Raw genomic sequence first — 12938 nt, 5'->3', positions numbered from 1 at the left:
TTAATGCAGCTAGTAAGGTTAGTTCTCAATTTGAGCATGCTTTCATGCATAATACTCCCTCCGGTCCACGATAAGTGATCAATTTGCTTTAAACATATCCATTAAGGAAATACTAAATTTTAGACGAAAATAATTTGTGTGACTAAACTACCCTTCATTAAATGTTGTGCCATAGTTATCGTAACACTTACTCTCTTCTCAAATGTGAGGAGTAAATAACTTTTTAGGAATACGTGCATAATGACAATTTTGAAAAAATAAATTGAATTTTTTCTTGATTATATAAATTGACACTTATTTTGGACCAAAATAAAAAAGCAAATTGATCACTTATAGTGGACCGGAGGAAGTATAGTTGTTTAGATAATTTAGTTTTAGGATTCCCTGTTCCAATTACGTAACAGTAGGATTTTTTTTATGTTATCTTAATTTTCCAAAGCTAGAATTAAAGGCCTCTAGTCAAGAATTAAAGGATCATATTCATCCCCAACAACGGTTGGTGGTCCATTAAATGCATTTTGATTCAATAGAGTGGTTTGCCATATCAAAGAGCTTAGAACAAAATATATTAAGACCAACTCTTAATAGATACATTATTTTGCATTCCCATATTCGTTCACATTTTTATCAAGTTTTGAATGATGTTAATAATTGCAATATTATGGTATTAATAAAATCACATCAATCTACAAAACCTACTTTAGTCAATTATGTCTCGTTAGTCATACTAAGACCCTTTCGCTACAAACTTTTTAATCTTTAGCGAGGTCTAATTTGTAAATTAGGAAACTCAAAATTTGGGGAATGAATGGAAAAATTGTACTAGCGCCATATTTGGTCGCTCTCATTTAACTTGAACTCACTTATTAAACAGCTTCAACCTTTTTCTCCTCCTCCTCCTCCTCCTTCTTCTTCTTCGGATGACAGTGATTTTATTTTGTTTGTAAATATATTTTAAGGTAGTTTATGATATTTTATCGTGATGATCTGTTGTTGCGCTTTATTTTTTACTATTGCTTAGGGTTTCTTGCTCTTCTTTTTCTTAATTGTGAAATGAGTTCGTTAGATTTATTGTTGTTTTGACAAATTGATGAATTAAGGTTTGTTCTTGATGATATTTGGAGGTTATATTTCAAATTTGAGCTCATTTGGAGTAGATTTAGCTATTAAATCATATATTGAATTGTCAAAATTCGAAGAATAAATTTTCGTTTCTCGGCAATTTGCACTTCAGACCTATTTGGCTTTAAGTGCATGAAAACGTTGGTTGCACTTGGCTTTAAGTGCATCTGAAGTGCAGTTTTTTACTTCAGGCTTATTTGCTTTAAGTGTAGGAAAACGTCTGTTGCACTTCAGACCTTTTGGCCTTAAGTACATCTGAAGTGTAATTTTTCACTTCAGACTTATTGGCCTTAAGTTCATGAAATCATTGGTTATACTTCAGACTTATTTGCCTTAAGTGCATGAAAACGTTGGTTGCACTTCAGACCTTTTGGCCTTAAGTGCATCTGAAGTGCAATTTTTCACTTCAGACTTATTGGCCTTAGGTGCATGAAACCATTGGTTACACTTCAGACTTATTTGCCTTAAATGCATCTGAAGTGCAATTTTTCACTTCAGACTTATTGGCCTTAAGTGTAGGAAAACGTTTGTTGCACTTAAGACCTTTTGGCCTTACGTCCATCTGAAGTGCAATTTTTCACTTCAGACATATTGGCCTTAAGTATAGGAAAACGTTTGTTGCACTTAAGACCTTTTGGCCTTACGTCCATTTGAAGTGCAATTTTTCACTTCAAGCTTATTGGCCTTAAGTGCATGAAACCATTGGTTGGACTTCAGACCTATCTGGCCTTAAGTGCATCTGAAGTGTAATTTTTTCACTTCAGACTAATTTTTTTTAACTTCAGACCCGACAAGTCTGAAATTGATCGTAAAGTGGGCAGGCTTGCAAATTTTTTTGCAAAGTGAATATAGGTTCTATTGTGATCCTAAAATCGAGTATAGATACAAAAGCCCCGAATTGAATTGAGCCATTTGAAGTCCAAACGGGCCTTCCACCAATATTGCTATCTAGTATCACTAATGCTCTAGCAAGTTTGCATAATATGGCCTTTACCGAGGCTACTTTTTAAATTGTGTCCCTGTTTGTCCAGTAGGCCAAATTTTGCCTTTAAAACTAATTGGAAATTGGGATCAATATTTTATTCTGATAATAGGCTATATGCATATAGTTTAGTGACCATTTACGCTCCAACTTAGCTATGCTTTATTGTTATATGAAGATTAAATGACAACAAATAGCTCTAATTATGAATTTTGTGCTTTGCAGGAGCAAGTCTTGATTATGAGGACATTGAACAATGTTTGGAGCTAATTTGGAGCAAGGAAAGCCAATCGGAGGTGAATGTGCGTAAAAGAAGAAGGAAAAAAATAGAAAATAGCTGAACTTCATTAGCGCGGGCGCGCTCCAGCCGCGCTCGTCAGACAGGATAGAACGCGATATACGCGGCCCAAGCGCGGTCGCGCTCGTCACCTCGAGGAACATTATTTTCAGGGGTAATTTCGTAACTTCGGGGGCAACTCTCCTTAACATATGAGAAGCCCAGGTCGCGCAAAGAGAGGGTATCAAGGTTTTTGAAGGATTATTGAAGGCAAGAAGAGGCAAGGCGGAAGATTCGGCATAGAGTTTTACCTTTCTTCCTCTTGTTTTGATCATTAATGATGAATGCTATTGTTGTGATTGTGAAAACGATTATGCATAGTTAAACATTTAATCTAGGGTTTCGATGGAACCTCTTGGAGGATGAATTTATGATATGCTAATATAGATTTGCCTTAATAATTTCTCTGTTTGTTCAACTATATTGTGATTGTTGTTGATTGAAGGTCCCTCAATCGACTGTGCCTATTTAGTATGCATTACTTGGGATAGTGTGTATATTTAGGTAGTTATTGAACAACACCGCTCCTAACGTATATGAGGGATCAATACGAAAGGTTTAAAGGTGGGATTAGGGATAACGAAACCTTGGGTGTGATCTAAGTGAGCTGTAAATACAGCCAGCTAGCGTAATTCGGGAGAATATATCTAGTATATTGTTGTAATTACTTGGGAGAGAGTTACGACAATCAGAGTGCTCATGATCGATATAGAAGACTTAGGCAAATTTATAGCAAACATAGCAGAAAGGATTCCGACAAGAGGGGAAATCATAACCTTAGACCATTCTCATTCTTGCTTACAATCAGTCTATAGCTAGTCTTAATTTACTACATTTTTATTACATAATATTTAGTTAATAAACACCCAAATTGTTAATCAAATATTTCTGAAGATTGAATACGTGAATTTCTGTGAGTTCAATAGTTGTGATTGATAGGTTAATTCCCTATGAGATTCAACTCCGGACTTGTTAACCGGAATATATTTGCAATGACCGCTTTGTCCTTTTTATAAGGCATAGTTGGGCGTGATCAAATTTTGGCGTCGTTGCCGGAAAATTAACGGTGTTATTGATTGCAGTTAAAAATAAGTGCAGAAATTTTTAGTGTAGTCAATTTTCTTCAATTTAAACCGATCATTGAAATTCTAACGTTTGTAGTCGTGGTTGTCACAGGTGCATGCCTAGAAACTCCTCAAGAATTGGAGAATTGTTCAAAGCATTATCAGATCCTGAGAAGGTGTTCAAGGAATTGAACCATGTAAACAGGAAAGACAAACAACAACAAAACTCAACCGAAAGAATTGAACCGGACATGGGAAACAGGGACAACGTGAATGACCCAAACAATAGAAACAACGCAAATGACCCAATCAATTGGGGTGTGGCACCTCTTGTGCCAGAAGCAACACTATATGACTGGGCACAACCCACAATTGACAACTTAGCAACTGCTATTGTAGTCCCTCGGATACAAGTAGACTCATTTCAGATCACAAACAACATGCTACATCTGTTGCAGAACAAGGGACTATTCTCTAGGTCATACGTTGAAGACCCTCAACAGCATCTAAAGAACTTTCTCTCAATCTGTGCCATGCATAGACAACACAGTGTGACACCGGAAGCAATACGTTTGTAGTTGTTTCCATTCTCAGTGACAGGAGCAGCCCAAACTTGACTTAATTCACTCCCTATCAACTCCATCACTACTTGGGAGGAATTAGTCAAGCAATATTTTGAGCAAATTTCATCCACCCAACAAGACTGCTCAACAAATTGATGAGATATTGAGCTTCAAATAAAGACCCACTGAGATGCTGCATGAAACGTGGGAGAGATTCAAGGGTCTCCTAGTTACATGTCCACATCATGGTTGTCACGACCCTAACCCCGGTCATGATGGCGCCCAACATACTACTAGGAAAGCCCGACCATTCAACAACATTAACCCAAATTCTTATTCAGATTATAGATAAATATCACCGAGAATTTACTAAGTTATTACATTCAAGTGTATAATTAATAATAAAATCTACGGAAGTTCAATTAAAATACCACACCATAGCCCAATAGAATCCGGTGTCACGAATATGAGCCTCTAATACAGAATATCCACCTATTACAAGTCTGTCTAGGAAAAATGCGGAATAAAAGATAGAGATAGAGGGGATAGATCAAGGCTGCGAATGCCATGCAGCTACCTCAATACTCCCGGATACTGCTGTTCAGCTAAACAAATCCTCACTCAGCCTGTGGTGTACTTGGATCTGCACGCAAGGTGCAGGGAGTGATGTGATTACTCCGACCCAGTGAGTAATAAACATAAATAAAGGTTGAGAATAAGAAAATGGAAAAATACAAAGTAAACTATAACTGGCAGTTTAGAACAACAAATAGTGAAGCAACAAGTCAATTAAATCAGAGTACCAAATACTGAGACAGGTATAATCGATAAAAACAAATGTATGAGTGCAATGCAATGCATATGATGGTACACTCTAGTACCCAGTGCGGCGTGCAGCCCGAGCCATCCATTTATTTATCGTCGACGGCGCTCACTAGGGGTGTGTGCAGACTCCGGAGGGGCTCCTACAGCCCAAGCGCAATATCAAGCCATCTCGTGGCATCAAATCTAGGCCCTCGGCCTCATATCAATCTCAGTATAATCAACCAGGCTCTTGGCCTCATATCAATCTCGGTATAATCAACCAGGCTCTCGGCCTCAATATCAATGTAATACTGCTGCGGCGCGCAGCCCGATCCATGCTCAGTCCAGAAACTATCATAATCCCCTTGGGCATTTGTAAAACAGTAGTTCTCAGCCCGAAATATCATTTAGAAATATCATTTAAGTTTTCAAATCTTAGAAAGATGGCTGAGTTTGCAAAACAGTATTTAAAACCTTGGACTGAGGTCAAATGATATGCAAAATATGCGAAAGCAGTGATATCAATCCCTGAAGGATTCAAATAATTGGCAAGAAGCCCAAATGTAACAATTAAATCTAAGTAAGGATGATTCTCAATTTAGTTCAAGTAGAAAACACGGTACAAACATCTCTCGGGATAGACCAAGTCACAATCCCCAATGGTGCTCTACCCCACGCTCGTTATCCGGCGTGCAAGTCACCTCAATATAGCGTTACGATGTGAAATTCCGGGGTTTCAAACCCTCAGGACATCATTTACATCAATTACTCACCTCAAGACGGTCAAAGTCTAGCTCGCTATGCCCTTGCCTCTCAAATTACCCTCCTCGTGCGACGAATCTGCCCAAAATCACAACGAATATGTCGTATTATGCTAAAGAGACAATACCCAATCGAAAGCAATCGAAAAATATCAAAATTCACGAATTTGACAAAACCCGAGCCCCGAGCCCACGTCTCGAAAAATCAGAAAATTAACATCACCGGATTCCTTGTCTCTCCACGAGTCTATACATACCAAGAACTCCCAAATCCGAGTTCAAATGACCCATCAAATCCTAATTGTTTGGTTTCAAAATTCAAGCCCTAGTTCTTGATTTGTAGGCTTATATTTCATGAATCTCTAGGTGGAATTCACAATAAAAATGAGTTCTTAGTCCAAGAAATTTACCTCAAGTCACTCCCCTTTGAATCCCTCTTTAATCTCCACCAAGAAGCTCTCAAAATGATCAACCATGGAGGAAAAATGACCCAAAATCGCGGATGAAGTGTTTTATAAACTCACTGTCCAGAATTTTTTGGAAGTACTATTCACGCGTGCGGTTACTATTCACGTGCGTGGTCGCTGTTCACCCGCGTGGTTACTGTTCACGCGTGGTTACTATTCACGCTACTAAAAAAATACAGCAGTAGCCAAAGAAATTGCAGCACTTTTCTTTTTACTAAAATGGCTCTAACTCCATCATACGCAACTCGGAATTCGATGATTCTTGTTCCTATAAGTCAAAAATAATGATACGAAAATAGTCCTTCAATCGAAACTCAATTCGGAGCTCGTTTGCTTAGTACGATATCCATTTCGCTCGTTAAACAATTAACTCATGTTTCGTGTCAAAAACCCAATCGCGACTTGATGAAATTAGACCAAACTTTCCAGATCACTCCTATAATTCATTATTTAAATTCTGGAAATCTCGAAATAAAATTTCGATCTCTAGAACTAAAAATGGACCTTTGGATCATTACATGCTTATGCTCAAACGACAAAAATCTTCCAAAAACTCTTCCAAAACTTATCCGAGCCTCATGGGACCCCGACCAAACATGCAAACATAATTCATAACATTATTCAAACCTCTTCCAATCATCAAAACACCTAAAACAACATTAAATTACCCAAAACGCATCGAATTCAAGCCTAATTTCTTAAAAACTTCCGAAATACGCATTTGATCAAAAACCCGACCAAAACACCTCTGAATGATCTGAAATTTTGCACACACATCCAAAATCACCTAACGAAACTACTGCAACTCTCAGAATTCCATTCCGACCCCGTATCAAAATTTCACCTGCCAACCGGAATTCGCCAAAATACTAACTTCGCCAATTCAAGCCTAATTCTACTCCGGACCTCCAAAATAAATTCCGATCACATTCCTAAGCCACATATCATCCCCCGAAGCTAACCGAATCACCGAAAATCACATCCGAGCCCTCTAACTCAGTAGTCAACATCCGGTTGACTTTTTCCAAAGCAAGCCTTCCTTAAAGAGACTAAGTGTCTCATTTCCTATCAAAGCCAATCTGATTTAACTCTAACACCGAATACCGATAACGAAACATGAAGAAGCATAAAAATGGGGGAAACAGGGCGGTAACTCATGAGACGACGGGCCGGGTCATCACATCCTCCCCAATTTAAACAAACGCTCGTCCTCGAGCGAGTCAAGAAACATACCTGAAGCCTCAAACAGGTGAGAATATCTGCTCCGCATCTCCCACTCGGTCTCCCAGGTAGCTTCCTCCACGGGCCGACCTCTCCACTACACTTTTACAGAAGATATATCTTTTGACCTCAATTTCCGAACCTGACGACCCAAAATAGCCACTGGCTCCACATCAAAGGTCAAATCACCATCCAACTGAACCGTACTGAAATCCAAAACATGGGACGGGTCCCCAACATACTTCCGGAGCATAGAAACATGAAATACCGGATGCACACTCGACAAGCTTGGTGGCAAAGCAAGCATATAGACCACCTCCCCAATCCTCCTAAGTACCTCAAAAGGACCAATGAATCGTGGACTCAACTTTCCTTTCTTTCCAAATCTCATAACACCCTTCATGGGCGAAACCTTCAGCAAGACCTTCTCACCAACCATGTAGGACACATCTCGAACTTTCCGGTCCGCATAACTCTTCTGACGCGACTACGCTGTACGAAGCCTCTCCTGAATCACTTTCACCTTCTCTAAGGCATCATGAACCAAATCTGTCCCCAATAGCCTAGCCTCGCCGGGCTCGAACCAACCAATTGGAGATCTACACCACCTCCCATACAAAGACTCATACGGTGCCATCTGAATGCTGGACTGATAGCTGTTGTTGTAGGCAAACTCTGCAAGCGGCAGAAACTCATCCCAAGAACCTCCGAAATCAATCATACAGGCACGCAACATATCCTCCAATATCTTAATAGTACGCTCGGACTGTCCATTCGTCTGAGGATGAAATGTTGTGCTCAACTCCACCTGGGTACCCAACTCTCGCTGAAAAGTCCTCCAAAACTGGGAAGTAAATTGAGTACCTCTATCTGAGATAATGGAAACTGGAACACCGTGCAATCGCACAATCTCTCAGATAAATATCCTTGCCAACCGCTCGAAGAATAAGTAGTACACACCGGAATGAAGTGCGCGGACTTGGTTAGCTGATCCACAATCACCCAAATAGAATCAAATTTCTTCAAAGTCCGAGGAAGACCACTCACAAAATCCATGGTAACTCTCTCCCACTTCCATTCTGGGATAATCATCCGCTGAAGCAAACCACCCGGTCTCTGATGCTCATATTTCACCTGCTGACAGTTGAGACACCGAGCTACATAACCTACAATATCTTTCTTCATTCTTCTCCACCAATAGTTCTGTCTCAAGTCCTGATACATCTTCACAGCACCCGGATGAATAGAATACCGCAAGCTGTGGGCCTCCTCCAGAATTAACTCTCTAAGCCCATCTACATTGGGCACACATATACGGCCCTGCATCCTCAATACGCCATCATCATCTATAGTCACATCCCTGGCATCATCATGCTGAACTCTGTCCTTAAGGACAAGCAAATGCGGATCATCATACTGGCGTTCTCTAATGCGATCATATAAGGAAGACCGAGAAACCACACAAGCCAACACCCGGCTGGGCTCAGAAATGTCCAGTCTCACAAACCGATTAGCCAAGGTTTAAACATCAACTGCAAAGGGCCTCTCCCCAACTGGAATGTACGCCAAACTCCCCATACTGACTGCCTTTCGGCTCAAGGCATTTGCCACTACATTGGCCTTTCCCGGATGATACAAAATAGTGATGTCATAATCTTTTAGCAACTCAAGCCACCTCCGCTGCCTCAAATTAAGGTCTTTTTGCTTAAACAAATGCTGAAGACTGCGATGATCAGTGAATACCTTGCAAGATATGCCATATAAATATTGCCTCCAAATCTTCAAGACATGAACTATAGCAGCCAACTCTAGGTCATGAACATGGTAGTTCTTCTCATGGGTCTTTAACTGACGAGAAACATAAGAAATAACTCTACCCTCCTGCATCAACACACAGCCAATCCCAACTCTCGAAGCATCGCAATATACAATATATGAACCTATAGCTGATGGTAAAACCAATATTGGAGTTGTGGTCAAAACTGTCTTGAGCTTCTGAAAGCTCTCCTCACACTCGTTTGACCATACAAATGGAGCACCTTTCTGAGTCACCTTGGTCAAGGGCGACGCAATGGATGAAAACCCCTGAACAAACCGACGATAATAGCCTACTAATCCGAGAAAACTACGGATCTCTATGGCTGAGGACGGTCGAGACCAACTCTGCACTGCTTCTATCTTCTTTGGATCAACCTGAATACCATCGCTGGACACTATATGTCCCAAGAATGCTACAGAACTTAGCCAAAATTCACACTTAGAGAATTTTGCATAAAGCTTCTCCTCCTTCAATCTCTGCAACACTACACGCAAATGCTTGGCGTGCTCCTCCTGGCTACGCGAGTACACCAGAATGTCATCAATAAATACAATAACAAAAGAATCCAGATAAGGCCGAAATACACTGTTCATCAAATGCATGAACGTTGCTGGGGCATTGGTCAGCCCGAAAGACATGACTAGAAACTCATAGTGACCATATCTAGTCCTGAAAGCTGTCTTAAGAATATCCGAGTCCCTGATTTTTAACTGGTGATAGCCTGAATGGAGATCAATTTTTGAAAACACCCTCACTCCCTGAAGCTGATCAAACAAGTCATCAATATGAGGTAAAGGATATTTGTTCTTCACTGTTACCTTATTTAACTGCCTGTAGTCAATGCACATTCTCATTGTGCCATTTTTCTTCTTCACAAACAAAACTGGCGCACCCCACGGTGACACACTAGGCCGAATGAACCCCTTGCCTAGGAGCTCCTGAAGATGTTCCTTAAATTCTTTCAACTCTGCTGGTGCCATACGATATGGAGGAATAGAAATGGGCTGGGTTCCCAGCACCAAGTCAATGCCAAAATCGATATCCTTGTCCGGCGGCATGCCCGGCAGGTCTGCAGGAAATACTTCAGGAAAATCCCTCACAACTGGGACAGAATCAATACTAGGAGTCTCAGCTCCAAATCTCGCACAAAAGGTAGATATGATAGACAACCCTTACCAACCATACGCTAGGCTTTCAAGAAGGAAATTACTCTGCTAGGAACATAATTAGTCATACCATGCCACTCGATCCTCGGAACACCCAGAATAGCCAAAGTAACTGTCTTAGCATGACAGTCTAGAATAGCATGACACGGAGATAGCCAATCCATGCCCAGAATAACATCAAAATCTACCATGCTCAACAACAATAAATCAACTCGGGTCTCCAGACCCCTAATAGTCACAATACAAGACCGATACACATGGTCTACAATAATAGTATCGCCTACCGGGGTAGATACGTGCACAGGTAAAACAAGATACACTCGGGTCGTACCCAAATGATGAGCAAAATATGAGGACACATAAGAATAGGTGGATCCGGGATCGAATAATACAGAGGCATCTCTGTGGCAGACTGGAAAATTACCTGTAATGACAGCATGTGAAGCAATAGCATCTGTCCTGCCTGGAATAGCATAGAAATGAGCTTGGCCACTGCCTGATCGACCTCCCCCTATGGGGCGACCCCTGGATGCCTGACCTCCACCCCTAGCTAACTGGGCGGGTGCTGAAGAAACTGGAGCAGAAGATGAAGGTTGGCCCCTCTGCTGAAACTGACCACCACGAAGTCGAGGACACTGCCTCTTTATATGACCAAACTCTCCGCACTCGTAGCAACTACCAGGTACTGGAGAAGCGAACTGGAGGGAACCTTTCGCACCTGAATGACCAGCCGATGCACTTGGCGCAGATGAACCCTGAACTGAAGGGGCATAGGATGAGCTCTGAGCTGGGAGAGCATTAAGTAAAGACTGGCCCTACTGAAATCCCTGATGACCACGGTCTGAAGATGTCCTACTATACTCTGGACGGGCCGGCTGGGGAGGTCTGAAGGAACGACCTCTACCACGCTGGAACTGGCCCCTAAACGGAGCACCACTGAAATTGCTTGAACCTCTGGGCCTCTTGGCCTCCCTCTCCTCTCTCTCTTTGCGGCGAACTATCTCAATATCACGAGCAATGTCAACCACACCCTCGAACGAAACACCCAATACTCTCGCTCTAGTCATCAAAATATGGAGAGAGTGGTTAAGACCATCCACGAATCTTCGGATCCTCTCACGATCCGTCGGAATCATCCAAGTAGCATGACGAGCCAACTGTGAAAATCTCATCTCGTACCGGGTCACGGACATATCTCCCTGAGTCAACCACTCAAACTGCCTACGCAGCTCCTCTCTGCGGGACTGAGGTACATACTTCTCCAGAAATAGAGTGGAGAACTGCTGCCAAGTAAGGGGCGCTGCACCAACATGTCTACGCCTCTCAAAATATTCCCACCAGGTAAATGCAGCTCCCTGGAACTGAAATGTAGTAAAAGATACACCACTCGACTCCAAAATCCCTGCGGTGTGAAGCATACGCTGACACTTGTCGAGAAAACCCTGGCATCCTCGCCCTCTGCACCACTGAATGTCGGAGGCTGGAGCCTACCAAATCTCTCGAGACGACGCTGCTCATCGTCTGGCATAGCTGGGACCACAAGGTTTTGAACTGGTGCAACCGGCTGAGCTGGAACAACTTCCAGTGTCTGCAATCCCTGCACAACCTGCTCAGCTATGCGATTAATAGGAGTCTGGGTGCCTTCCCTGGCCTGTGAAGTAGTTGCGGTTGTAGTGGATGAGACCGCCTGATCTAGGCCAGTGCAAACTGTCAAAATCTGAGCCAAGGGCTCCTGAAGACCCTGAATCACAATAGGCATAGCTGGTGCTTGAACTGGTACAACTGCTGGAGCCTGATCTGGAACTAGGGCAGTTGGTGGATTAACAGGTGCTGCCCGCGCTACTCTACCTCTGCCACGCCCACGACCGCGTCCACAGCCTCTGGTGGCATCAGTGGGTGGAACTGGTGGTCGTTCGCCTCGTCCAGTAGCACGAGTCCTCGCCATCTGCGAGAGAATAGAATGATAGAAATTTTTAGTGTTCGGATCAACAAAGTCGCACGACAAGAATTTCAAGAATATGAAGTTTTCCTAAAGGTTCTGCAGCCTCTCGAGGATAAATACAGACGTCTCTGCACCAATCCGCGAGACTCTACTAAACCAGCTCATAACTCGCGAGACCAATTAACCTAGGCTCTGATACCAACCTGTCACGACCCCAACCCCGGTCATGATGGCGCCCGACACACTGCTAGGCAAGCCCGACCATTCAACAACATTAACCCAAATTCTTATTCAGATTATAGATAAATATCACAGAGAATTTACTAAGTTATTACATTCAAGTGTATAATTAATAATAAAATCTACGGAAGTTCAATTAAAATACCACATCATAGCCCAATAGAATCCGGTGTCACGAATATGAGCCTCTAATACAGAATATTCACCTTTTACAAGTTTGTCTGGGAAAAATGCGGAATAAAAGATAGAGATAGAGGGGAGAGATCAAGGCTGTGAATGCCATGTAGCTACCTCAATACTCCCGGATACTGCTGTTCAGCTAAACAAATCCTCACTCAGCTTGTGGTGTACCTGGATCTGCACGCAAGGTGCAGAGAGTAATGTGAGTACTCCGACCCAGTGAGTAATAAACATAAATAAAGGCCGAGAATAAGAAATCATGGAAAAATA

At 41.9% G+C, this 12938-nt stretch overlaps 1 protein-coding gene and 1 non-coding gene across 2 annotated transcripts; both read right to left on the bottom strand.

Moving 5' to 3' along the window:
• Positions 1-4168: 4168 nt before the first annotated feature.
• Positions 4169-12251, bottom strand: LOC138881887 (uncharacterized). Its single transcript, XM_070162183.1, has 6 exons — positions 11727-12251; positions 11211-11667; positions 10731-11093; positions 10069-10242; positions 9374-9552; positions 4169-4261 (listed from the first exon to the last, which is right to left on the bottom strand). The coding sequence occupies exons 1-6, from the start codon at positions 12249-12251 to the stop codon at positions 4169-4171; spliced, it is 1791 nt and encodes a 596-aa protein (XP_070018284.1).
• LOC138882427 (small nucleolar RNA R71) lies at positions 4214-4320 on the bottom strand. Its single transcript, XR_011404031.1, has one exon. It is a non-coding gene; the product is annotated as a small nucleolar RNA R71 (small nucleolar RNA).
• Positions 12252-12938: the final 687 nt, after the last annotated feature.

Source organism: Nicotiana sylvestris, chromosome 11 (assembly GCF_000393655.2).
Source record: "Nicotiana sylvestris chromosome 11, ASM39365v2, whole genome shotgun sequence".
Taxonomy (NCBI): domain Eukaryota; kingdom Viridiplantae; phylum Streptophyta; class Magnoliopsida; order Solanales; family Solanaceae; genus Nicotiana; species Nicotiana sylvestris.
The sequence above is the reverse complement of the archived record's forward strand: the minus strand, read 5'-3'. Positions and strand labels throughout refer to the sequence as shown.

Excerpts from the sequence above, each read along its gene's own strand:
- LOC138881887 (XM_070162183.1), bottom strand. The coding sequence starts at position 12,251 with ATGGCGAGGACTCGTGCTACTGGACGAGGCGAACGACCACCAGTTCCA. Across the intron at positions 11,668-11,726 it reads TTTTCTCGACAAGTGTCAGC|TTCCAGGGAGCTGCATTTAC; the intron begins GTATGCTTCACA and ends ACTACATTTCAG. Across the intron at positions 9,553-10,068 it reads ACATCTTCAGGAGCTCCTAG|CATTCTTGGGACATATAGTG; the intron begins GCAAGGGGTTCA and ends TAAGTTCTGTAG.